The 25,032-nt window shown below is 59.7% G+C and overlaps 1 protein-coding gene across 11 annotated transcripts in view; it reads left to right on the top strand.

The window, feature by feature from the left end:
• The window catches only part of ARHGEF10L (Rho guanine nucleotide exchange factor 10 like), a 44,194-nt gene extending 23,151 nt beyond the window's left edge, over positions 1-21,043 (top strand). For 4 of the 11 annotated variants that reach the window (XM_066203140.1, XM_066203138.1, XM_066203137.1 and 1 more), the window contains 13 exons: positions 1,076-1,249; positions 2,603-2,748; positions 3,935-3,949; positions 4,516-4,700; positions 5,377-5,492; positions 5,570-5,697; positions 6,912-7,012; positions 9,006-9,127; positions 9,739-9,825; positions 12,287-12,507; positions 13,046-13,200; positions 14,899-16,096; positions 16,743-16,876. In XM_066203140.1, the coding sequence (XP_066059237.1) occupies positions 1,076-1,249; positions 2,603-2,748; positions 3,935-3,949; positions 4,516-4,700; positions 5,377-5,492; positions 5,570-5,697; positions 6,912-7,012; positions 9,006-9,127; positions 9,739-9,825; positions 12,287-12,507; positions 13,046-13,200; positions 14,899-16,096; positions 16,743-16,782 (2,688 nt within the window). In that variant the 3' untranslated portion in view covers positions 16,783-16,876. Of the gene's footprint in view, positions 1-1,075; positions 1,250-2,602; positions 2,749-3,934; positions 3,950-4,515; positions 4,701-5,376; positions 5,493-5,569; positions 5,698-6,911; positions 7,013-9,005; positions 9,128-9,738; positions 9,826-12,286; positions 12,508-13,045; positions 13,201-14,898; positions 16,097-16,742; positions 16,918-18,555; positions 18,679-20,455 lie in introns of those variants that run through there. The other 7 variants (XM_066203144.1, XM_066203141.1, XM_066203143.1 and 4 more) reach the window with 4 other exon arrangements.
• Positions 21,044-25,032: the final 3,989 nt, after the last annotated feature.

Here is a 25,032-nt window from a genome sequence, read left to right as displayed (position 1 = left end):
TTTTTTAGGTTCTGAAGAAGGTTTCTGGGAGCTTTTGGAGAAGGTTTTGGGAAGATTTTGGGAAGGTTTTGGAAGAGATTTTTGGGCTTTTTTTAGGTTCTGAAGAAGGTTTCTGGGAGCTTTTGGAGAGCGTCTTTGGGAGGTTCTGGAGAAGGTTTCAGGGAACTTTTGGAGAAGGTTTCAAGGAACTTTTGGAGAAGGTTTCAAGGAACTTTTGGAGAAGGTTTTGGGAAGGTTCTGGAGAAGGTTTTTGGGAGGTTCTGGAGAAGGTTTCAGGGAACTTTTGGAGAAGGTTTTTGGGCGTTTTTTAGATTCTGGAGAAGGTTTCTGGGAGCTTTTGGAGAAGGTTTCGGAAAAGGTTTTGGAAAAGGTTTTTGGGAGGTTCTACAGAAGGTTTCGGGGAGGTTCTGGAGAAAGTTTTTGGGAAGGTTCTGGAGAAGGTTGTGAGAGGTTTTGGGCAAAGTTGCCAAGGTCCTGGAGATGACTGGGGAGGTTCTGGGAGGTTCTGCAGAAGGTTTCAGAGGGTTTTTGCAGAAGGCTTTTGGGAGGTTCGGGAGAAAGTTCTGGGAAGTTCTAGAAAAGGTTCTTGGGACGTTCTGGGGAAAGATTGGGGAGATTCTGGAGAAGGTTTTGGGGCAGTTCTGGAGGTGTTTTTTGGGGATGTTCTGGAGAAGGATCGGGGATGTTTTGGAGAAGGGTTGGGATGTTCTGGAGAAGGGTTGGGATGTTCTGGAGAAGGATCGGGGTGTTCTGGAGAAGGATTGGGATGTTCTGGAGAAGGATCGGGGTGTTCTGGAGAAGGATTAGGGATGTTCTGGAGAAGGATTGGGATGTTCTGGAGAAGGATCGGGGATGTTCTGGAGAAGGATCGGGATGTTCCCGATAAGGATCGGGGTGTTCCCGATAAGGATCGGGATATTCCGGAGAAGGATCGGGGTGTTCTCTAGCAGCTCCTCTCTGGGAGCTGCAGGACGGGGCCGCCCGTCGGGGTGAACGCCCCGGTTGGATTTTCGGATCCACCCACGGCGGCTGCGTGCCCGTGCCCGTGCCCATGCCCGCCGTGTCCCCGGCCCAGGACATGCTGAAGAACACCCCTCGTGGCCACGCCGACCGCCTGTCGCTGCAGCTGGCGCTGACCGAGCTGGAGACGCTGGCCGAGAAGCTCAACGAGCAGAAGCGCTTGGCCGACCAGCTGGCCGAGATGCAGCAGCTCAGCAAGAGCATCAGCGACCGCAGCGGCCTCAGCAAGGTGGGGGCTCCTCGTCCTCCTCGTCCTCCTCATCTTCCTCACCTTCATCCTCGTCCTCCTCGTCCTCCTCACCTTCATCCTCCTCCTCCTCGTCCTCCTCACCTTCATCCTCCTCCTCCTCGTCCTCCTCATCTTCATCCTTGTCCTCCTCATCTTTGTCCCAATCCTCCTCCTCATCCTTATTCTCCTCATCGTCCTTATTTCATCCTCATCCTCATCTTTCTCCTCATCTTCATCCTCAGCCTTACCTCCTCCTTGTCCTCATCCACCTCCTCCTCCTCCTCATCCTCCTTGTCCTCCTCACCTCTTCTTCCTCCTCATCCTCCTAATATTCAGCCTCCTCATTCTCGTCCTCCTCCAGAAATTCTCCCCCTTCTCCTTCTCCTTCTCCTTCTCCTTCTCCTTCTCCTTCTCCTTCTCCTTCTCCTTCTCCTTCTCCTTCTCCTTCTCCTTCTCCTTCTCCTTCTCCTTCTCCTTCTCCTCCTCCTCCTCCTCCTCCTCCTCCTCCTCCTCCTCCCTGGAGGTTGGGGATGTTCTGGAGAAGATTTTGGAAGCTCTGGAGGAGGTTTGGGATTTTTTGGAGAAGCTTTATTTTGGGACAGTGCTGGGAATTGGCGATTCCAGCTCTGGAGTGGGATTGGGCGCTCTGGGATGGGATGGGATTGGCTGCTCCAGGGTGGGATGGGATTGTCTCCGGGTGAGATTGCTCTGGGGTGGGATTGTCTCCAGGGTGGGATTGTGTCCAGGGTGGGGTGGGATTCTCTCCAGGGTGGGGTGGGATGATCCCTGGGTGGGATTGTCCCCAGGTGGGATCATCTCCGGGTGGGATTCTCTCCAGGGTGGGTGGGATTGTCCCCGGGTGGGATCATCTCCAGGTGGGATTGTCCCCAGGTGGGATCGTCCCTGGGTGGGATCATCCCCGGGTGGGATCATCTCCGGGTGGGATCATCTCCGGGTGGGATTCTCTCCAGGGTGGGTGGGATTGTCCCTGGGTGGGATCGTCTCCAGGTGGGATCGTCTCCAGGTGGGATCGTCCCCAGGTGGGATCGTCTCCAGCTGGGATCGTCCCCGGGTGGGATTGTCCCCGGGTGGGATTGTCCCCGGGTGGGATTGTCCCAGAGTGGGATTGTCCCAGAGTGGGATTGTCCCAGAGTGGGATTGTCCCAGGGTGGGATTCTCTCTGGGGTGAGATTGTCTCCAGAGTGGGGTGGGATTCTCTCCAGGGTGGGGTGGGATCGTCCCCAGGTGGGACGGTCTCCAGGTGGGACGGTCTCCGGGTGGGACGGTCTCCGGGTGGGACGGTCTCCGGGTGGGACGGTCTCGGTGCCGCCCTCAGCAGCGGCCGCCCCGCAGGTGCTGGGCTCGGGGCAGCGGCAGCTGCTGCTGTGTGAGACGCTGACGGAGACGGTGTACGGGGACCGCGGGCAGCTGCTCAAGTCCAAGGAGAGGAAAGTGTTCCTGCTCAGCGACCTGCTGGTCTGCGCCAACGTCAACTTCAGGTGCGGCGGGGAGCCGCCGGGGAGCTCAGCTCCTCTTCATCCTCATCCTCATCCTCATCCTCATCCTCATCCTCATCCTCATCCTCATCCTCTTCCTCACCTCTTCCTCCTCATCCTGCTCGTCCTCACCTTCCTCGTCCTCGACCTCCCAAAAACTCGTCCTCGGTTTCCTGCTCCTCCTCCTCGTCCTCACCTTCCTCCTGCTCCTCCTCGTCTTTATTGTCCTCATCCTCCTCATCCTCCTTGTCCTCCTCATTCCCATCCTCTTCATCTTCCTCGTCCTCATTTTTGGGAGGAACCCCACGGAATTCGGGGTTTCTGGGGGAATCCCATCCAGTGTGGGGTTTCTGGGGGAATCCCATCAAGTGTGGGGTTTCTGGGGGAAATCCCATCGAGTGTGGGGTTTCTGGGGGAATCCCATCAAGTGTGGGGTTTATGGGGGAATCCCATCCAGTGTGGGGTTTATGGGGGAATCCCATCGAGTGTGGGGTTTATGGGGAAATCCCATCCAGTGTGGGGTTTATGGGGGGAAATCCCATCCAGTGTGGGGTTTATGGGGAAATCCCATCCAGTGTGGGGTTTCTGGGGAAATCCCATCGAGTGTGGGGTTTATGGGGGAAATCCCATCGAGTGTGGGGTTTATGGGGGAATCCCATCGAGTGTGGGGTTTATGGGGGAAACCCCATCCAGTGTGGGGTTTCTGGGGCAAATCCCATCGAGTGTGGGGTTTATGGGGAAATCCCATCCAGTGTGGGGTTTCTGGGGGAATCCCATCAAGTGTGGGGTTTATGGGGGAATCCCATCCAGTGTGGGGTTTATGGGGAAATCCCATCCAGTGTGGGGTTTATGGGGGAATCCCATCCAGTGTGGGGTTTATGGGGTAAACCCCATCCAGTGTGGGGTTTCTGGGGCAAATCCCGTTGTTTCTGGGGTTTGTGGGAGAATTCCCGCGAAGCCCGAGGATTTTTGGCGCGCCCCCTGCCGTGCGGGGTTTTTATGGTGAATCCCACCGAGGTTGGCCTTTCGCTGCCCACCTTCGTCCCCTGCCCCTCCCCGCTGCTGTGGGGTCTCGGAGCCGTTGCGGGGTCGGGCCTGGGCTGGGATTGGCGGGATTTGACCCCGCCAGGCGGGAGCCCCTCGCCGAATTCCCCCAATCCCACCGAATCCCTCCTTTTCCCCTCTCCAGGCCGGTGCCCGCGGGGTAGGTGCCGGGCGTGCGGTGCTGTGTGCTGTGCCCCACACCTGGGGGTTCCTGCGCGGGGCGGGGTGCTCGCCTTGCACGACGGCTTCTGGGAAAATCCGGGGGGATTTGGGGGGAAATCCGGGGTTTTTGAGGAAAATCCGGGTTTTTGAGGAAAATCCGGGCTTTCCTGGAATTCTTGCCTTGGCAGAGGGCAGCTGGAAATCAGCAGCCCCACATCTGGGGGTTCGTGCACGGGGTGCTCGGCTTGCGGGACAGCTTTTTGAGGGGCGAATCCGGGGTTTTCTATGGGAAAATCCAGGTGTTTTTTGGGGAAATCTGGGGTTTTCTTGGGAAAATCCAGGTTTTTTTGGGAAAACCCGGGCTTTTCTTGGCCTGGAATTCTTGCCTTGGCAGAGGGCAGCTGGAGATCAGCAGCCCCACGTTCAGGGCCTCCTGTATGGTGTGGGGTGCTCGGCTTGCGGGACACTTTTTGTTTTTGGGAAAATCCGGGGTTTTCTTGGGAAAATCCGGGTTTTTTTGGGAAAACCCGGACTTTCCTTGACCTGGAACTCTTGCCTTGGCAGAGGGCAGCTGGAGATCAGCAGCCTGGTGCCGCTGGGCCCCAAGTACGTGCTCAAGTGGAGCACGGCGCTGCCGCAGGTGCAGGTGGTGGAGGTGGGCCAGGACAGCGGCGCCGGCGACCGGGACGGCGCGGCCGCCGCCAACCCCGGGCCCCGCCGGGCCCCTCCCGCCGGGCAGCCCGCACACAGTGAGCCCGGGGCGGCGCCGCCGGGGCCAATCCGGGGGCTTGGGGGGATTTGGGGGGATTTCTGCGATTTGGAGGATTTGGGGGGATCTCGTCACTCTTGGGGGTGGTGGGGTCACAGAGGCAGCGCCTGGGGCCTCGTTCCCAGCAGGAGAACATCCCTGGGCTGGGATTTGGGGGTTTTGGGGGGTTTGGGGGTTTGGGGGTTTGGGGGGTTTGGGGGTTTTAGGGGGTTTGGGGGTTTTGGGGGATTTGGGGGTTTTTGGGAGATTTCATCGCTCTTGGGGGTGATGCAGCGCTTGAGGCCTCGTTCCCAGCAGGAGAACATCCCTAGACTGGGATTTGGGGGTTTTAGGGGGTTTGGGGGTTTTCGGGGATCTGAGGGGTTTTAGGGGATCTGGAGGATTTTCTGGGATTTGGGGGGTTTTAGGGGATTTCATCACTCTTGGTGGTGGTGGAGTCACGGATGAGGAGCTCCAGCTACATTCCCATCAGGAGAACCTCCCTGGGCTGGGCTCGGGGGTTTTTGGGGGGTTTCATCGCTCCGGGACTCACCGTCCCCGGAGACGCGTGCGGAGCAGCAGAGGCGGCGCTCGGGGCGGCGTCGGGGCCGGGCCGGGCTCCATCCCGGTGGATCCGGCGCCGCTGAAATCCCGCGTTCCCCCCCCCCCCCCCCAAGACAAGGTGTACCTGGGCCCCCCGCGGCTGTTCCAGGAGCTGCAGGACCTGCAGAAGGACCTGGCGGTGGTGGAGCAGATCACGCTGCTCGTCAGCACCCTGCACGGCACCTACCAGGTACCGCCCGGCGTGGCCGGGATCCCCGAGGGCCGGCGGCGATCCCGGCCCCCGGCGACGTTCCCCGTGTTCCGCAGAACCTGAACATGACGGTGGCGCAGGACTGGTGCCTGGCCCTGCAGAGGATGATGAAGGTGAAGGAGGAGGAGATCCACTCGGCCAACAAGTGCCGCCTGCGGCTGCTGCTGCCCGGGAAACCCGACAAGTGAGAGCGGGGATGGCCCCGGGGACGGAGGAGAGGAGGAGGAGGATGGAGAGCAGGATGAAGATGAGGAGGAGGATGAGGAGGGAAATGGGGAGGAAGAGGAGGAGGAGGAGGACAAGGGAGAGCAGGATGAAGATGATGAGGAGGAGGATGAAGAGGAGGAGGAGGAGGACAAGGGAGAGCAGGATGAAGATGAGGAGGAGGAGGATGATGAGGAGGAGAATGAGGAGGATGAGGAAGAGGATGAAGAGGAGGAGGATGAAGAGCAGGATGAAGATGATGAGGAGGATGAGAAAGGAGATGGGGAGGAAGAGGAGGAGGAGGAGGACAATGGAGAGCAGGATGAAGATGATGAGGAGGAAGATGTTGAGGAGGAGGATGATGAAGAAGAGGAGGATGAAGAGGAGGAGGAGGAGGAGGATGATGAGGATGATGAGGAGGAGGAGGATGAGAAAGAAGAGGATGAGGAAGAAGAGAAGGAAGATGAGGAGGAAGAGGAGGAGGAGGACAATGGAGAGCAGGATGAAGATGAGGAGGAGGATGATGATTATGAGAATGAGGATGAGGAGGAGGGTGATGAGGAGGATGATGAAGAGGAGGGTGAGGGGGAAGAGGATGAGGAAGAGGAGGATGAAGAGGAGGATGAGGAGGAGGAGGGTGAAGAGCAGGATGAAGATGATGAGGAGCATGAGGATGAAGATGATGATGAGGAGGATGAGAATGAGGATGGGAAGGAGGATGATGAGGATGAGGTGGAGGAGGGTGAGGAAGAGGAGAAGGAGGGGGATGAAGATGATGAAAATGAGGAGGAGGAGGGTGAGGAGGAAGAGGATGACAGGGATGATGAGGATGAGGAGAGTGATGATGAAGAGGATGAGAAGGAGGAGGATGAGGAAGAGGAGGAGGAGGAGGAGAAGGAGCAAAAGGAGGAGGAGGAGGGTGAGGAAGAGAAGAAGGAGGATGAGGAGGAGGAGGAAGGCTGTGAGGAGAATGAGGAAGAAGAGGCCGAGGATGAAGAGCAAGGGGAAGGTGATGAGGAGTATGAGGAGGACGGGGATGAGGAGGATGGGGATGAAGATGAGGAAGATGACGAGGAGGACGGTGATGAGGAGGAGGAAGAGGGTGACGATGACGAGGAGGAGGAGGAGGGTGAGGAGGAGGATGCCGGGCAGGATGAGGATGAAGCCGAGGCTGAAGGCGGCCGTGTCCCGCAGGTCGGGCCGCCCCATCAGTGTCATGGTGGTGTTCATCACGCCCAGCCCCCTGAGCAAGATCTCCTGGGTGAACCGGCTGCACCTGGCCAAGATCGGCCTGCGTGAGTCGCGCCTGGGAGCCTCCGGAGGGGCTCGGGGAGGGGCGGAGGACGTTTGGGAGCTTCTGGAGAAGGTCTGGGAGGGGTGGAGGACGTTTGGGAGGTTCTGGAGAAGGTCTGGGAGGGGCGGAGGACGTTTGGGAGCTTCTGGAGAAGGTCTGGGAGGGGCGGAGGACGTTTGGGAGGTTCTGGAGAAGGTCTGGGAGGGGTGGAGGACGTTTGGGAGGTTCTGGAGAAGGTCTGGGAGGGGCGGAGGACGTTTGGGAGGTTCTGGAGAAGGTCTGGGAGGGGTGGAGGACGTTTGGGAGCTTCTGGAGAAGGTCTGGGAGGGGCGGAGGACGTTTGGGAGGTTCTGGAGAAGGTCTGGGAGGGGTGGAGGACGTTTGGGAGCTTCTGGAGAAGGTCTGGGAGGGGCGGAGGACGTTTGGGAGCTTCTGGAGAAGGTCTGGGAGGGGTGGAGGACGTTTGGGAGCTTCTGGAGAAGGTCTGGGAGGGGCGGAGGACGTTTGGGAGGTTCTGGAGAAGGTCTGGGAGGGGCGGAGGACGTTTGGGAGGTTCTGGCGGAGGACATTTGGGAGCTTCTGGAGAAGGTCTGGGAGGGGCGGAGGACGTTTGGGAGGTTCTGGAGAAGGCCTGGGAGGGGCGGAGGACGTTTGGGAGCTTCTGGAGAAGGTCTGGGAGGGGCGGAGGACGTTTGGGAGCTTCTGGAGAAGGTCTGGGAGGGGCGGAGGACGTTTGGGAGCTTCTGGAGAAGGTCTGGGAGGGGCGGAGGACGTTTGGGAGGTTCTGGAGAAGGTCTGGGAGGGGCGGAGGACGTTTGGGAGGTTCTGGAGAAGGTCTGGGAGGGGTGGAGGACGTTTGGGAGGTTCTGGAGAAGGTCTGGGAATTTTCTGAGAAGGTCAGGAAGGTTCTGGAGGTTTGAGGAGGTTCTGGAGAAGGTTTGGGAAGTTCTGGAGAAGGTTTGGGAAGTTTCTGGAGAAGGTTTGGGAGGGTTTGGAGGAGCTCCGAAACTTCCGGGGAAGGTCTGGGAGGTTTTTCAGGGAGGTCGGGAAAGTTTTGGAGAACGTTCGGAAGCTTTTGGAGTTTTTGGGGAGGTTCAGGAGGTTCCAGATGAGGTTCCGGAAGTTCCGGATGAGGTTTGGGAAGGTTCCGGATATTGGGAAGTTCCGGATGAGGTTCCGGAAGTTCCGGATGAGGATTTGGAGGCTCCGGATGAGGTTTGGGTTTTTGGGATTGCTGGCGTTGGCAGCTGCAGCTCCGTGTTTGGGATTTGCCGCTCCCGGCTGGAATCTCCACGGGGTTCCCGCATTCCCTGCCGCCTTTTCCATGGACTGGGATGGATTTTCCATGGACTGGGATGGATTTTCCATGGACTGGGATGGATTTTCCATGGAATGGGATGGATTTTCCATGGACTGGGATGGATTTGGGATGATTCCCCCCCCCTCCTCCGCTTCCCAATCCCTGCTCCAGCCCCAAGGAACTTCCCTGGAAGAAAGCACCGAGACTCTGGAATTCCCTTGGAGCGCTGGAATCTTTGGGAATTCCGCAGTTTTTGACTCCGGGGGTTGGCTTTTCCCCATGGTTTTGAAATCTGGGATAATCCTGGCGGGTTTTCCTGCCTGGTTTTTTCCCTATCTGGGATAATCCTGTTTACTTCTCCCTATTTTTTTAAAACCTGGGATAATCTTGCTTTTCCCTATTGTTTTCAATCTGGGATAATCCCATTTGCTTTTCCCAAGTTTTTTTTTAAATCTGGGGTGATCCCATCTCCACGAGCCAGACCTCCCACCCCATCCCAGCCTGACGCGAGGGGACGCATTAGGATGGAATTTTTTCCCGTGAATTTGGGTTCCTCCAGGGTTTTTTCCCCTCGGCACGGCGACAGTTCGGAGAAGGGGCTGAGGCGCATCCCAGATCCGTGGGGCCGGGCCGGGGATGGATCCCAAAGGAGGGATTTGGGCTGGGGGTGATCCCGGATCCCGGATCTCCGCAGGGGAGGAGAACCAGCCGGGCTGGCTCTGCCCCGACGAGGACAGGAGGAGCCGAGCTCCCTTCTGGTGTCCCATCCTGTCCTGCCACATTCCAGCCTTTTCCTCCAAAGCCTTGGATCTGCAGGTGAGAGCCGGGAAATCCCGGGATCCGGGTGGGAAGGGCACAAATCCCACCCCGGAGGGGCTGGGGAATCCTTGGATCCGGGTGGGAAGGGCACAAATCCCACCCTGGAGGGGCTGGGGAATCCTCGGATCCGGGTGGGAAGGGCACAAATCCCACCCCGGAGGGGCTGGGGAATCCTCGGATCCGGGTGGGAAAGGCACAAATCCCACCCCGGAGGGGCTGGGGAATCCTTGGATCCGGGTGGGAAAGGCACAAATCCCACCCCGGAGGGGCTGGAAAACCCCCGGATCCGGGTGGGAAAGGCACAAATCCACCCCGGAGGGGCTGGGGAATCCTTGGATCCGGGTGGGAAAGGCACAAATCCACCCCGGAGGGGCTGGGGAATCCTTGGATCCGGGTGGGAAAGGCACAAATCCACCCCGGAGGGGCTGGAGAACCCCCGGATCCGGGTGGGAAAGGCACAAATCCCACCCCGGAGGGGCTGGAAAACCCCCGGATCCGGGTGGGAAGGGCACAAATCCACCCCGGAGGGGCTGGGAAGGGCAGGGATTGGGGCATCCCGGCCGCGGGCAGCCGCAGGCGCGCGTCCCGATGCCGCTGTTGGTTCCCAGCTGGGCGCCGCCGTGCACAGCCCCGTGGCCTCGTCGCTGCTGGGGTTCTCGGCCGTCAGCACCGCCCTGCCCCAGGGCTTCCTGTGGGTGAGGCAGCCGCCGCGCCCCGGCGCTCCGCCTCTGGGCTCTGGGCTCTGGGCTTTGGGGTCTGGGCTTTGGGGTTTGGGGTTTGGGGTCTGGGGTCTGGGGTTTGGGGTCTGGGCTTTGGGGTCTGGGCTTTGGGGTCTGGGCTTTGGGCTCTGGGGTCTGGGGTTTGGGGTCTGGGCTTTGGGGTCTGGGCTCTGGGCTCTGGGGTCTGGGGTTTGGGGTTTGGGGTCTGGGCTCTGGGCTCTGGGGTCTGGGGTTTGGGGTTTGGGGTCTGGGCTCTGGGCTCTGGCCTTTGGGGTCTGGGCTTTGGGGTCTGGGGTCTGGGGTTTGGGGTCTGGGCTCTGGGCTCTGGGGTTTGGGGTTTGGGGTTTGGGGTCTGGGCTTTGGGGTCTGGGGTCTGGGGTTTGGGGTCTGGGCTCTGGCCTTTGGGGTCTGGGCTTTGGGGTCTGGGCTCTGGGCTCTGGGCTCTGGCCTCTGGCCTCTGGCCTCTGGCCTCTGGCCTCTGGGCTCTGGGCTTTGGGCTTTGGGGTTTGGGCTCTGGGCTCTGGGCTCTGGGCTCTGGGCTCTGGGCTCTGGGCTTTGGGGTCTGGGCTTTGGGGTCTGGGGTCTGGGGTTTGGGCTCTGGGCTTTGGGGTCTGGGGTCTGGGGTCTGGGGTCTGGGGTTTGGGGTCTGGGGTTTGGGGTTTGGGGTCTGGGGTCTGGGGTTTGGGGTCTGGGCTTTGGGGTCTGGGCTTTGGGGTCTGGGGTCTGGGGTTTGGGGTCTGGGCTCTGGGGTTTGGGCTTTGGGGTTTGGGCTTTGGGGTCTGGGCTTTGGGGTCTGGGGTCTGGGGTCTGGGGTCTGGGCTGTGGGGTCTGGGGTTTGGGGTTTGGGCTCTGGGCTCTGGGCTTTGGGGTTTGGGCTCTGGGCACCGGCCTCTGGGCTTTGGGGTCTGGGCTGTGGGGTTTGGGGTTTGGGGTCTGGGCTCTGGGGTTTGGGGTCTGGGGTTTGGGGTCTGGGCTCTGGGGTTTGGGGTTTGGGGTCTGGGCTCTGGGGTCTGGGCTCTGGGGTTTGGGGTCTGGGGTTTGGGGTCTGGGGTTTGGGGTCTGGGGTTTGGGGTCTGGGCTCTGGGCTCTGGGGTTTGGGGTCTGGGGTTTGGGGTTTGGGGTCTGGGCTCTGGGCTCTGGGCTCTGGGCTCTGGGGTTTGGGGTCTGGGGTTTGGGGTCTGGGGTCTGGGGTCTGGGGTTTGGGGTCTGGGGTCTGGGCTGTGGGGTTTGGGGTTTGGGGTCTGGGGTCTGGGGTCTGGGGTCTGGGGTCTGGGGTCTGGGGTCTGGGGTTTGGGGTCTGGGGTTTGGGGTTTGGGGTTTGGGGTTTGGGGTCTGGGCTCTGGGCTCTGGGGTTTGGGGTCTGGGGTTTGGGCTCTGGGGTCTGGGGTCTGGGGTTTGGGGTCTGGGCTCTGGGGTCTGGGGTCTGGGCTCTGGGCTCTGGGGTCTGGGGTCTGGGCTGTGGGGTTTGGGGTCTGGGGTTTGGGCTCTGGGGTCTGGGGTCTGGGGTTTGGGGTCTGGGATTTGGGGTCTGGGGTCTGGGGTCTGGGCTCTGGGGTTTGGGGTCTGGGCTCTGGGCTCTGGGCTCTGGGGTTTGGGGTCTGGGATTTGGGGTCTGGGCTCTGGGCTCTGGGCTCTGGGGTTTGGGGTTTGGGGTTTGGGGTCTGGGGTCTGGGGTTTGGGGTCTGGGGTTTGGGCTTTGGGGTCTGGGCTCTGGGGTTTGGGGTCTGGGCTCTGGGCTCTGGGCTCTGGGGTTTGGGGTTTGGGGTTTGGGGTTTGGGCTCTGGGGTTTGGGGTTTGGGGTCTGGGGTTTGGGGTCTGGGCTCTGGGGTTTGGGGTCTGGGGTTTGGGGTCTGGGCTCTGGGGTTTGGGGTCTGGGGTTTGGGGTCTGGGGTTTGGGGTCTGGGCTCTGGGGTTTGGGGTTTGGGGTCTGGGGTCTGGGGTTTGGGGTCTGGGCTCTGGGTCTGGGCTGTGGGTTTGGGGTTTGGGATTTGGGATTTGGGGTTTGGGGGTTGGGATTTGGGGTTTGGGATCTGGGGTTCTGGATTTGGGGTTTGGGATTCTGGATTTGGGATCTGGGGTCTGGGGTTTGGGATCTGGAATTCCGGATCTGGGGTCTGGGGTCCGGGGTTTGGGATCAGGGATTCTGGATTTGGGGTTTGGGATCTGGGATTCCGGATTTGGGATTTGGGAACTGGGACCTGGGATTTGGGATCTGGGATCTGGGGTTTGGGATTTGGGATCTGGGATCTGGGATTTGGGATCTGGGATTTGGGATCTGGGATCTGGAATTCTGGATTTGGGGTCTGGGATCTGGGGTTTGGGATTTGTGGTTTGGGATCTGGGATTTGGGATCTGGGATCTGGGATCTGGGATCTGGGATCGGGGATGTCTCTGCTGGAGCGGTGGGCGGCTCATCCCCCGCCCCGTTGTCCCGCAGGTGGGCGGGGGGCAGGAGGGGGCGGGGGGGCAGGTGGAGATCTTCTCCCTGAACCGCTCCGTGCCCCGGACCGTCAAATCCTTCCCGGTGCCGGCCCCGGTGCTGTGCATGGAATTCATCCCGGAGCCGGCGCCCGAGGAGCCGGCGGGGCAGGGAACGGCCCCGGAGCCGGCCCCGCACGGGCCCCGGCCCGCCGTGTGCCTGGGGCTGCAGGACGGCAGGTGAGAGCCCGGAGCCCGGCCCCGATCCTGAATCCCGGCCCCGATCCCGGATTCCAGCTCACATCCCAATCCCAGCCCCAATCCCAAATCCCAGCCCTGATGCCAAATCCCAGCTCCCATCCCAAATCCCAGCTTCCATCCTGGTTCCCTCTCCCCGCTCCAGGGCTGATCCCGTTATTCCCTCTCCCCGCTCCAGGGCTGATCCTGTTATTCCCTCTCCCCGCTCTGGAGCTGATCCCGTTGTTCTGGCCCAATCCCGTTATTCCGGCCCCATTGCTCCAAGCTGATCCCGCCGTTCCAGCCCGATCCCATTATTCCGGCCCAATCCCGTTGCTCCGAGCTGATCCTGTTATTCCGGCCCCATTGCTCCGGCCCAATCCCATTATTCTGGCCCCATTGCTGCGAGCTGATCCCGCTGCTCCGGCCCAATCCCGTTATTCCAGCCCCGTTACTCTGGGCTGATCCCGTTATTCCGGCCCAATCCCGTTATCCCTTCCCGTTGCTCCGGGCCGATCCCGCCGTGCCGTTGTCGGTGCAGCGTGCTGGTGTACGGCAGCGTGGATTCGGGAACGCCGTGCCTGCAGCGCTGCCGGATCCCGGGCTCGCCGCCCGTGCTGTGCCTGCGGAGCAGCCCCGAGTTCCTGCTGGCCGGGCTGCAGGACGGCAACGTGGCCGCCCTGCCCCGCACCCACGGTGAGAGCCGCCGCCGCCGCCGGGAATGCCGCGGGAATGCCGCGGGAATGCCGCGGGAATGCCGCGGGAATGCCGCGGGAATGCCGCGGGAATGGGGCCTGGGAGCGGCCAGCGGCCGGAATCCACCTACGGGATCAGTCCCCACAGGGAGGATTCCCTCTTTAGGATCAATCCCATTTGGGGTATCCCATCGGGATAAATCCACATTTGGGATCAATCCCATTTGGGGTATCCCATCAGGATAAATCCACATTTAGGATCAATCCCATTTGGGGTATCCCATCGGGATAAATCCACATTTGGGATCAATCCCATTTGGGAAATCCCACAGGGAGGATTCCCTCTTTAGGGTCAATCCCATTTGGGGTATCCCATCGGGATAAATCCCTGTTTAGGATCAATCCCGTTTGGGAAATCCCACAGGGAGGATTCCCTCTTTAGGATCAGTCCCCGTTTAGGATATCCCGTTGGGATAAATCCACATTTGGGATCAGTCCCATTTGGGATATCCCATCGGGATAAATCCCTGTTTAGGATCCACATTTAGGATATCCCGTTGGGATTGGGATAAATCTCCACTTCCGATATTCCATCGGGATGAATCCCACTTTGGGATATCCCATCAGGAGGATTCCACATTTAGGATAAATCCCAGTTTGGGATATCCCATCGGGAGAAATCCATATTTGGGATAAATCCATGTTTGGGATATCCCATCGGGATAAATCCCAGTTTGGGATAAATCCATGTTTGGGATATCCCATCGGGATAATTCCCAGTTTGGGATAAATCCATGTTTGGGATATCCCATCGGGATAAATCCCAGTTTGGGATAAATCCCAGTTTGGGATATCCCATCGGGATAATTCCCATTTTTCCCTTGTTTTCACAAGAGTTCCTTTCCCCTTCCCTCGGCAGCCCCAGAACAGGAAAATCCCGTTTTTCCCATTCTGGATCCCAACAAACTCCTTCTGGGGGAAAACCGTGGGGAAATGGTCCTGGAGAGGGGATGCACAAGGAATGGGAATTGCCTTTCCAAAATTCCCGAATTTTTGGGGCTGGAAATGGCCTTGGTCCCCTCCCCCCCCCCCCCCCGGGTGGAAAATTCCCTTTATTCCCTGGATTTTGGGGTCGTTTTCCTGGGATTCGGCTCAGGCTGAGGTCCCGTCCTGCTGGGATCCCTCTTTCCCAGGAATTCCTGGCTTGGGAAATTCCTCCCTTCGGTCACTAGGGGGGTGGCGAGAGCCGGGATCCTGCGGAATTCGGGCGGCTTTGGGACAGAATTCCAGGTTTTCTCCGGGAAAAGCTGCAGGGAGCAGCACCCGGCTCAATCCCGACCCCCCTCAATTCCCGCTAAATCCGGAATTTTGGGATTGCGCCCATCCCCTTTCCCGAGCGAATGTTTGGGAATGACCCTCCTGGTGACCCCGGGGGGGCTCAGCTGCACCTGGAGCTTCCCGGCTGTGCCGAGTTCCCTGTTTTCCCCGTTATCCCATTCCGTGTGCGGAGTTCCCTGTTTTCCCCGTTATCCCGTTCCCTTTTATCGCAATCCCTCTTCCCTGGAGTTTTCCCATTCCCTGTTCCCTGTTATCCCATTTCATTATCCCATTCCGTTATCCCATTCCCTGTTATCCCATTCCTGGTTTTCCCATTCCCGGTCATTTTCCCATTCCCGGTTGTTTTTCCGATTGTTCGCAGAGGGTCTGTGGGATGCGGGCCCATTCCCAGTTATCCCATTCCCGGTTATTTTCCCATTCCCGGTTTTCATTTTCCCATTCCCGGTTATTTTCCCATTCCCAGTTTTCCCATTGTTCACAGAGGGTCTGTGGGATGCTTGCCCATTCCTGGTTTTCCCATTCCCGGTTATTTTCCCATTCCCGTTTTTTTTTTCCGATTGTTCGCAGAGGATCTGTGGGACGCGGGCCCGTTCCCGGTTATCCCGTTCCCGGTTTTCCCATTCCCGGTTTTCCCATTCCCGTCGTTTTTCCGTTCGCAGAGGGTCTGTGGGACGCGGGCCCGTTCCCGGTTATCCCGTTCCCGGTTTTCCCGTTCCCGGTTATCCCGTTCCCGGTTTTCCCGTTCCCGGTTTTCCCATTCCCGTTTTTCCGTTCGCAGAGGGTCTGTGGGACGCGGGCCCGTTCCCGGTTTTCCCGTTCCCGGTTTTCCCGTTCCCGGTTTTCCCATTCCCGTTTTTTCCCCGCTGTTCGCAGAGGGTCTGTGGGACGCGGGCCCGTTCCCGGTTATCCCGTTCCCGGTTTTCCCGTTCCCGGTTTTCCCATTCCCGTCGTTTTTCCGTTCGCAGAGGGTCTGTGGGACGCGGGCCCGTTCCCGGTTATCCCGTTCCCGGTTTTCCCGTTCCCGGTTTTCCCATTCCCGTCGTTTTTCCCACTGTTCGCAGAGGGTCTGTGGGACGCGGGCCCGTTCCCGGTTATCCCGTTCCCGGTTTTCCCGTTCCCGGTTTTCCCATTCCCGTCGTTTTTCCCACTGTTCGCAGAGGGTCTGTGGGACGCGGGCCCATTCCCGGTTATCCCGTTCCCGGTTTTCCCGTTCCCGGTTTTCCCATTCCCGTCGTTTTTCCCACTGTTCGCAGAGGGTCTGTGGGACGCGGGCCCGTTCCCGGTTATCCCGTTCCCGGTTTTCCCGTTCCCGGTTTTCCCATTCCCGTTTTTCCGTTCGCAGAGGGTCTGTGGGACGCGGGCCCGTTCCCGGTTTTCCCGTTCCCGGTTTTCCCATTCCCGTTTTTCCGTTCGCAGAGGGTCTGTGGGACGCGGGCTCGGTGCGGCTGCTGCGGGTGGGGCCGGGCCCCGTGCGGGCGCTGCTGGCGCTGGACGAGGCGCTCTGGGCCAGCTCCCAGAACCGCGTCAGCGTCCTGGGAACGCCGGAGCTGCGGAGCCAGGCACGGGCCGGGAGCTGCCGGGACAGCGGGAATACCGGGGTCGGGAATGGGGGGGGAACGGGGGTGGGAACGGGAATGGGGGTGGGAACGGGAGAGGGAATGGGATCGGGAATGGGGTCGGGAATGGGGGTGGGAATGGGGATGGGATCGGGAATGGGGGTGGGATCGGGAATGGGAATGGGGATGAGAATGGGATCAGGAATGGGAATGGGAATGGGGATGGGAACTGGAATGGGGATGGGAATGGGAACGGGAATGGGGGTAGAAATGGGAATGGGGATGGGGATTGGGAATGGGAATGGGGGTGGGAATGGGATCAGGAATGGGGATGGGAATGGGATCGGGAATGGGGGTGGGAATGGGGATGGGGATGGGGATGGGAATGGGGATGGGGATGGGATCGGGAACAGGAATGGGAACAGGAAAAAGCCCTGGAAGGGGCTCGGAGCGGGGCTGGATTCCGTCTGGGAGGGCTGGGAGCTGAATTCCCGGTGGAGCTCTGCACCGCCAGAGCAGGAATCCTGGGCCCGCTGGGAACTGTGGGAACTCCGATAATCCCGGCAATCCCGGGAACCCCTCGCCCGTCCTCGGGAAGGCCGGGAACGTTGGGAAGGCCGCGATCCCGGCCGTGCCGCGCGTCCCCCAGCACGGGTTCGAGGCGCACCCCGAGGCGGCGGCGGCGGTGACGCTGATGGTGCGGGCGGGCAGCGGCGTGTGGATGGCCTTCGCCCGGGGCTCCGCCATCCGCCTCTTCCACACCGAGACCCGCGAGCACCTGCAGGAGATCAACGTGGCCACCACCACCACCCTGCTGCTGCCCGGTGAGCAATTAACGGTTAATTGGGGTCATTAATGGGGTCATTAATTAGTGATCCGGGGGGGATCGGGGCATGGGACCACCCTGCTGCTGCCCGGGGAGCAATTAACGGTTAATCGGGGTCGGGAATTAGTGATCCGGGGGGAATCGGGGCATGGGACCACCCTGCTGCTGCCCGGTGAGCAATTAACGGTTAATCGGGGTCGGGAATTAGTGATCCGGGGGGGGATCGGGGCGTGGGACCACCCTGCTGCTGCCCGGGGAGCAATTAACCCGTAATCGGGGTCATTAATGGGGTCATTAATTAGTGATCCGGGGGGGGGATCGGGAGATGGGACCACCCTGCTGCTGCCCGGTGAGCAGTTAACGGTTAATCGGGGTCATTAATGGGGTCATTAATTAGTGATCCGGGGGGGGATCGGGGCATGGGACCACCCTGCTGCTGCCCGGGGAGCAATTAACGGTTAATTGGGGTCGGGAATTAGTGATCTGGGGGGGGGATCGGGAGATGGGACCACCCTGCTGCTGCCCGGGGAGCAATTAACCCCTAATTGGGGTCATTAATGGGGTCATTAATTAGTGATCCGGGGGGGGATCCGGGGATGGGACCACCCTGCTGCTGCCCGGGCAGATCCTAATTAGTAACTAATGAGGGGCATGAATTAATGGATCCAGGGGAATCAGGGGATGGGATCTTCCTGCTGCCCAGTGAGATCCTAATTAAGAGCTAATGAAGGGGTTAATGAATGGATGCGGGGGGAATCGGGGGATGGGGCAGCCCGGGGGCTCCCACCGGGATCTGGGGCTTTCCCGAGGAACGGGGCAGGGCTGGAGCGGGACAGGAATCGTGTCCCGGGATCCCGTCCCCGGATCCCAACTTTGTGTCCCGGGATCCCATCCCCGGATCCCGACTTTGTGTCCTGGGATCCCATCCCCGGATCCCAACTTTCCCCCACGATCCCGTCCCTGGATCCCGGCTTTCCCCCACGATCCCATCCCTAGATCCCGACTTTCCCCCACGATCCCATCCCTGGATCCCGGCTTTCCCCCACGATCCCGTCCCTGGATCCCGGCTTTCCCCCACAATCCCGTCCCTGGATCCCGACTTCCTCCCGGTGTCCCTCCCATCCCTGCGTTCCGGAGCCTTGGGATTAAATCCATTTGAACTCCCGCTCCCAAACCCTCTGGAATGTGCAGCTCCTTCGCGAGCTGCAGCGCCGTGGCTTTATCCGTTTCCCTGGATTTATCGCTTTCCCTGGATTTATCAATTCCCGTGGATTTATCGCTTTCCCTGGATTTATCAATTCCCGTGGATTTATCGCTTTCCCTGGATTTATCAATTCCCGTGGATTTATCGATTTCCCTGGATTAATCTTCCCCTGGATTTATCGATTCCCCTGGATTTCTCTCTTCCCCAACTCCCACGAACTCCTTCCCACAAAACCCTCATTTCCTGTTGGAATCTCGATTTCCTCCCGCTTTTGCTTTTTCCACTTCCCTCCTATTCCCAGCGCTCCCGGCTGGGTGTGGATCTGCCGGGATCTTCCCGAGGCCGTTCCCTACGGAAACCCCGTGGCCGGGCACCCGCGGGATTCTCCCTGATCCCGGCTTTTCCCGGCTTTTCCCGCTTTTCCCGTTGCAGGGCAGAAGCTCGTGCACGTCACCAGCCTCCTGCTGTGCCAGGGCTCGCTCTGGGTGGGGACGGATCTGGGAATCATCGTCCTGCTGCCCGTGCCGCGCCTGGAGGGCATCCCGAAAATCACCGGTGAGCCCCGCGGAGAACGGGACGGTCACGGGGAAACGGTGCTGTTCCCGGGGACACCGCTTCCCTCCCAGAGGAACGGCCCGTTCCCGAAAAACGGCGTCGTTCCCGAAAACAGCGCCGTTCCCAAAAAACAGCGTCGTTCCCAAAAAACAGCACCATTCCCAAAAAACAGCGCCGTTCCCAAAAAACAGCACCATTCCCAAAAAACAGTGCCGTTCCCAAAAACAGCACCATTCCCAAAAAACAGCACCATTCCCAAAAAACAGCACCATTCCCAAAAAACAGCGCCGTTCCCAAAAAACAGCGCCGTTCCCAAAAAACAGCACCATTCCCAAAAAACAGCACCATTCCCAAAAAACAGCACCATTCCCAAAAAACAGCGCTGTTCCCAAAAAACAGCACCGTTCCCAAAAAACAGCACCATTCCCAAAAAACAGCACCATTCCCAAAAACAGTGCTGTTCCCAAAAAACAGCGTCGTTCCCAAAAACCACCGCCATTCCCAGCCCATTCCCAGCCCATTCCCAGCCCATTCCCAACCATTCTAAGGCCATTCCCGGCTTGTTCCCAGTGCTCCCGTTTCCATTCCCGGCCCGTTCCTGGACCATTCCCAGCCGATTCCCAGTTTGATTCCCATCCCGATCCCGCTGTTTCTGTTCCCATCCCATTGTTTCTGTTCCCAGCCCATACCTGGACCATTCCCAGTCCATTCCCAGTCCATTCCCGGTCTGTTTCCCATCCCGATCCTGCTGTTTCCATTCCCATCCCGCTGTTTCCATTCCCAGCCCATTCCTGGCTCATTCCCATCCCGCTCCCGCTGTTTCCGTTCCCATCCCGCTGTTCCCGTTGCCATCGTGGTCCCGCAGTTCCCGTTGCCATCCCGCAGTTCCCATCGCTCCATTCCCGTTGCCATCGCGGTGCCGCTGTTCCCGTTCCCATCCCGCCGTTCCCATCCTGCCGTTCCCATCCCGCCGTTCCCATCGCGCCGTTCCCATCCCGCCGTTCCCATCCCACCGTTCCCATCCCGCCGTTCCCATCCCACCGTTCCCATCCCGCCGTTCCCATCCCGCCGTTCCCATCGCGCCGTTCCCGTTCCCATCCCGCCTTTCCCGTTCCCATCCCGCCGTTCCCATCGCGCAGTTCCCGTTCCCATCCCGCCTTTCCCGTTCCCATTCCGCTGTTCCCATCGTGCTATTCCCGTTCCCATCGCGGTCCCGCAGTTCCCATTCCAGTCCTGCAGTTCCCGTTCCCATCCCGCCGTTCCCATCCCGCCGTTCCCGTTGCCATCCCGCCGTTCCCATCCCGCCGTTCCCATCCCGCCGTTCCCATCGTGCCGTTCCCGTTCCCATCCCGCCTTTCCCGTTCCCATCCCGCAGTTCCCATCACGCTGTTCCCGTTGCCATCGCGGTCCCGCAGTTCCCATTCCAGTCCCGCCGTTCCCGTTGCCATCCCGCCGTTCCCTTCGCGCCGTTCCCGTTGCCATCGTGGTGCTGCTGTTCCCGTTCCCATCCCGCCTTTCCCGTTCCCATTCCGCTGTTCCCATCGCGCCGTTCCCGTTCCCATCGCGGTCCCGCAGTTCCCATTCCAGTCCTGCAGTTCCCGTTCCCATCCCGCCATTGCCATCGCGCCGTTCCCGTTGCCATCGCGATCCCGCCGTTCCCGTTGCCATCGCGCCGTTCCCGTTGCCATCCCGCCGTTGCCATCGCGCCGTTCCCGTTGCCATCGCGCCGTTGCCATCGCGCCGTTCCCGTTGCCATCGCGGTGCCGCTGTTTTCCAGGGAAGGGCATGGTGTCCCTGAACGGCCACGCGGGCCCCGTGCAGTTCCTGGCGCTGGCTCTGAGCACTTTGGCCCCCGACGCGCTCCGGGCCGAGCAGGACGAGCCCGACGAGGCCGAGGAGGAGAAATGCCCGGATCCGGAGGGGCTCCCGCCGCGGGAAATGCGGAAGAAAGGGATTTTGTTGCAGTACCGGCTGCGCTCCACGGCCCACCTGCCCGGCCAGCTGCTCTCCGTGCGCGAAGCGCCGCCGGGAACGCCGGCAACGCCGGGACACGCCGAGGAGGACGGATCCATCTACGAGCTGGCCGACGATCCCGACGTGTGGGTGCGGAGCCGGCCCTGCTCCCGGGATTCTTCCCGCAAGGAAATCTCCTCCGTGGCCATCGTCTCCGGGGGCCGCGGGTACCGGGATTTCCGGGCGGAATCGGCGCGCCGCTCCGGAGCCGCCGACAGCTCCCTGCTCATCTGGCAGCTCCCGCTGGCCCTCTGAGCCCCGCCCGGAATTCCCGAATTTCCTACCTCAGGAATCGCCCGGATTCCCGGGAGCGGCTCCGCCTTGGGCACTTCAGCCGCTGCGAGGAAAAAAACAAACAAACAAAAAACTGGGAAAACCGCGGGATTTTCTCCCAAATCCAGCGGATCTGGGCTTGGGCTTTTCCCGGTTTCCCTGGGTGTGGGTGTGTGTGCGTGTGTGTGTGGATATTCCCTAGAGATAGAAATCCCTGGATTATAAATAGGCTGTACATTATTACCTGTAAAAAGAAGGAATCTGTATATATTGGGAATGCCGGGAAGAGCGGGAGCGGCCCCAGGAAAAGCGGCTCCGGCTGCGATATCCACTCCTATTCCCAACTGGGAATTTGGGGATCTTCCGTATGGAAACCCCCTGGATTTGGGAGCCGAGCCCGCTCGGCTTCCCGAGGAAAGGAGAACGGGGGAGTGTGGAAATAAATCCCGTAGGAATGGCCGCGGTTTCCTTGGTTTGTAGCTTTGGGGCTTCCCTGGGATTTGAGGGCAGCATTCCAAAGGGTTCTGCTTTCCCAGGAATGCTCCGGGCTGGAGCTTGGAGCGGCCTGGGAATGCAGAAGGAATGGGATGAGCTTTAAGATGATTCCAACCCATCCTGGAATTCCGGGATTCTGATGCACTCTCCCCCTGCAGCTGCACATCCCAAAAATCGGTTTTAAAAACGCCCAGAATTCCTCTTTTCCCACGGGGAATGGGGTGGGATGGAGGGAAAATCCTCCACTTCCGCCCTCTCCATCGGCACCGGAGAAATCCCAGCCCGGGGAGTCGGGATCCCATCCCAGCGCTGGATCCATTCCCGCTGCAACGGGCTCCGAGGGGATTCCATGGGGAGCATCCCAGCCATGGGATGGGTGTTCCTGAGCCCTGGGATGGGAGCTGCTGCTGGATATTCCCTCCTCATCCCAAATTCCCTCCTCATCCCAAATTTATCAGGGATATTCCCTCCTCATCCCAAATTCCCTCCTCATCCCAAATTTATCAGGGATATTCCCTCCTCATCCCAAATTCCCTCCTCATCCCAACCCTCTCAGGGATATTCCCTTCTCCTTGTCCCAGCCCTGGCTGCATCCTTGGAATCCACGGAGCAGCCGCCAACCCCTGTGAGGCCGATCCAGCTCCAGGGGCTGAAATGATCCCGAAGAAAAGCGGATTTGCTGCTCCCTCCCGCCGGATTTTCCGAGGCCGGTGTTGCTTTTCCCACCTTTCCCATTCCGGGCTGGGAATTTAGGTCAGGGGGTTGATTCCTGCGTCCCCCGGGGCTCCCGCGTTCGACCCCTTGGGGACATCGGGTGGCATCGAGTGACACTCGGAGGCTTTTACCGCCCCGGCCCGGCGCGGCTCAGCTGCTGCGGGCGCCGGAGAGCCGGGAACGCTCCGCATCCAGGGATTTCATGGTCCGATTCCTGCGCGCGAACACCGCAGCGGCCCCGGCTAAAAATAATCAACCTTGGCCGCGTTCGGGGCTGATCCACGAGCTCCGCGGGCGGCAGCGGCTCCGGGGAATTCCGTGGGGTGAGGGGTTGGGAATGGGGACTCGTGAGGGCTCGTCCCCTTTTGGAAAAACTTCCCAGGATTCTCAGTGTGGGTAAATACGGAGCAGAGGCAGTTTTAGGGGAGAAATCCGGGAATATTCCACCCCCGAAGTGGGCAGAGCTTCCGTGGGGGTTGGAATCTGCGACTCCTGGGGGCTCATCCCCTTTGGAAAACCTTCCCGGGATTCCCAGGGTGGGTTTCCAGAGGGCAGAGCCGATTTCAGGGGAGAAATCCAGGAATATTTCGCCCTTGGATGAGTTTTTCCCCCTCCTTGAGCAGGATTTGCCCTTCCCAAGTTTTCCAATCCCTGCTGAGGAGGTCCCAGTCCCACTCCTCCCAACCCACCCCCAGCTCTCCGTGCTCTCCTGGGCCGAAAACGGGGATGCAGAGGAAATTCCAAGGGTTTTCCTCCTGGCTGCTCTTCCCAAGGAAGCACTTCCGTGCGAAATCCTCTCCGGTTCCATCCATGTGCTGGTGGGAACTGGGGATGGAAAAGATGGACATGGAATGTTCCAGATGTGGTGGGAATTCCGGATGGAAAAGATGGAGATGGAACGTTCCAGGTATTGTTCCCAAGATCTGGAGCTGCTGGGAAGTTTCTCCAGATTTCCGGCTCCACGGCAGCTGCCTCGATCAGGGATAATTGTTCCCTGCTCTTCCTGGGAAAGGGTGTCAAGGGGAGAAGCTGAGGGGGCTGGGCAGATTCCGGATCCTGCTCCGGCTCGGGAATCCGACCTCATCCCTTTCCTGCCCCAGAATGCCCATCCAGGGGGGGCTTTGGGGGTGGGGCAGCTCCGCGGGGCGGGACGTGGATCCTCGGGTGGGAGACACATGGAATGTGGGATAGCCCCCATTCCATCGGATATCCCACATTCCATGGGATATCCCCCATTCCATCGGATATCCCCCATCCCATGGGACATCCCCCATTCCATGGGACATCCCCCATCCCATGGGACATCCCCCCATCCCGTGGGACATCCCCCATCCCATGGGACATCCCCCATCCCATGGGACATCCCCCATTCCATGGGACATCCCCCATCCCATGGGCCATCCCCCATCCCATGGGACATCCCCCATTCCATGGGCCATCCCCCATCCCATGGGACATCCCCCATTCCATGGGACATCCCCCATTCCATCGGACATCCCCCATCCCATGGGACATCCCCCATCCCATGGGCCATCCCCCATTCCATGGGCCATCCCCCATCCCATGGGCCATCCCCCATTCCATGGGACATCCCCCATTCCATGGGACATCCCCCATTCCATGGGACATCCCACATTCCATGGGACATCCCACATTCCATGGGACATCCCCCCTCCCGTGGGACATCCCCCATCCCATGGGACATCCCCCCTCCCGTGGGACATCCCCCATCCCATGGGACATCCCCCATCCCATGGGACATCCCCCATCCCATGGGCTCTCACTTGGGCTTTGCAGGGAGCTCGACCACCCGGAGCCGCCGCCGAGACCTTTTTGGGTTATTTTTGTCCGATTCCCTAAGGAAAAGGCCGATGGATGAATCATTCCTGGATTTTCCTGCTCCAGGCCGGAATCCTCCCGTCTTGATTTCCCTGTCACTCCGATCTCCCCCAAAACCGGCTTAGAGCCGGTGCCTGTCCGAGCGTCAACTCCCCCAAAGGCTTATCCCGGCCGGATTCCTGGGTTTTGCCAACCCTCTCCGCGCTCCGCAGCTCCCTCTTCCCAAGATAATGGGATTAATTACAGCTGGATTTGTGTTCCCTGCGCCGGGTTTGAAGGAACCGCTCGGAGACGCTGACAGCTTCGCCTTCCCCCTCCTTCTCCCGCTGGATTTGGGCTCCGGAATTGCCGCCCTTGGAGCTGATGAGTGACCGGGAGGCTGGGAGATGGTGGGGAAGTGGGATTTTGGGAAGCCGGGCTGAGGAAACAGATCTTGGAATGATGGATGTGGGAAATGGTGGTGATGGTGGAAAGATGGATGTTGGAATGCTGGACATATTGGAAGGGGATGTTGGAACAGTAGGTGTTGGAATGGTGGCCATGGTGGAATGGTGGATGTTGGAATGATGGTCGTGATGGAATGATGGATTTTGGAATGACGGACGCACTGGAAGGAGAGGTTGGAATGATGGTGATGGTGGAAAGATGGATGTTGGAATGATGGATGTTGGAATGATGGTCGTGATGGAATGACGGATTTTGGAATGATGGATGTTGAAATGATGGCCATGGTGGGAGAAGGTGTTGGAATGATGGACACACTGGAAGGGGATGTTGGAACGATGGATGGTGGAATGGTGGCCATGGTGGAATGGTGGCCACGGTGGAATGGTGGCCATGGTGGAATGGTGGCCATGGTGGAATGATGGATGTTGGAATGGTGGCCATGGTGGAATGGTGGCCATGGTGGAATGATGGATGTTGGAATGATGGACACACTGGAAGGGGATGTTGGAACAATAGGTGGTGGAATGGTGGCCATGGTGGAACGATGGATGTTGGAATGGTGGCCATGGTGGA

The sequence above is a fragment of the Chamaea fasciata genome, unplaced genomic scaffold, assembly GCF_029207755.1.
Source record: "Chamaea fasciata isolate MVZ Bird 193981 ecotype frontalis unplaced genomic scaffold, bChaFas1.0.hap1 SCAF_23, whole genome shotgun sequence".
Taxonomy (NCBI): domain Eukaryota; kingdom Metazoa; phylum Chordata; class Aves; order Passeriformes; family Sylviidae; genus Chamaea; species Chamaea fasciata.
The sequence above is the reverse complement of the archived record's forward strand: the minus strand, read 5'-3'. Positions and strand labels throughout refer to the sequence as shown.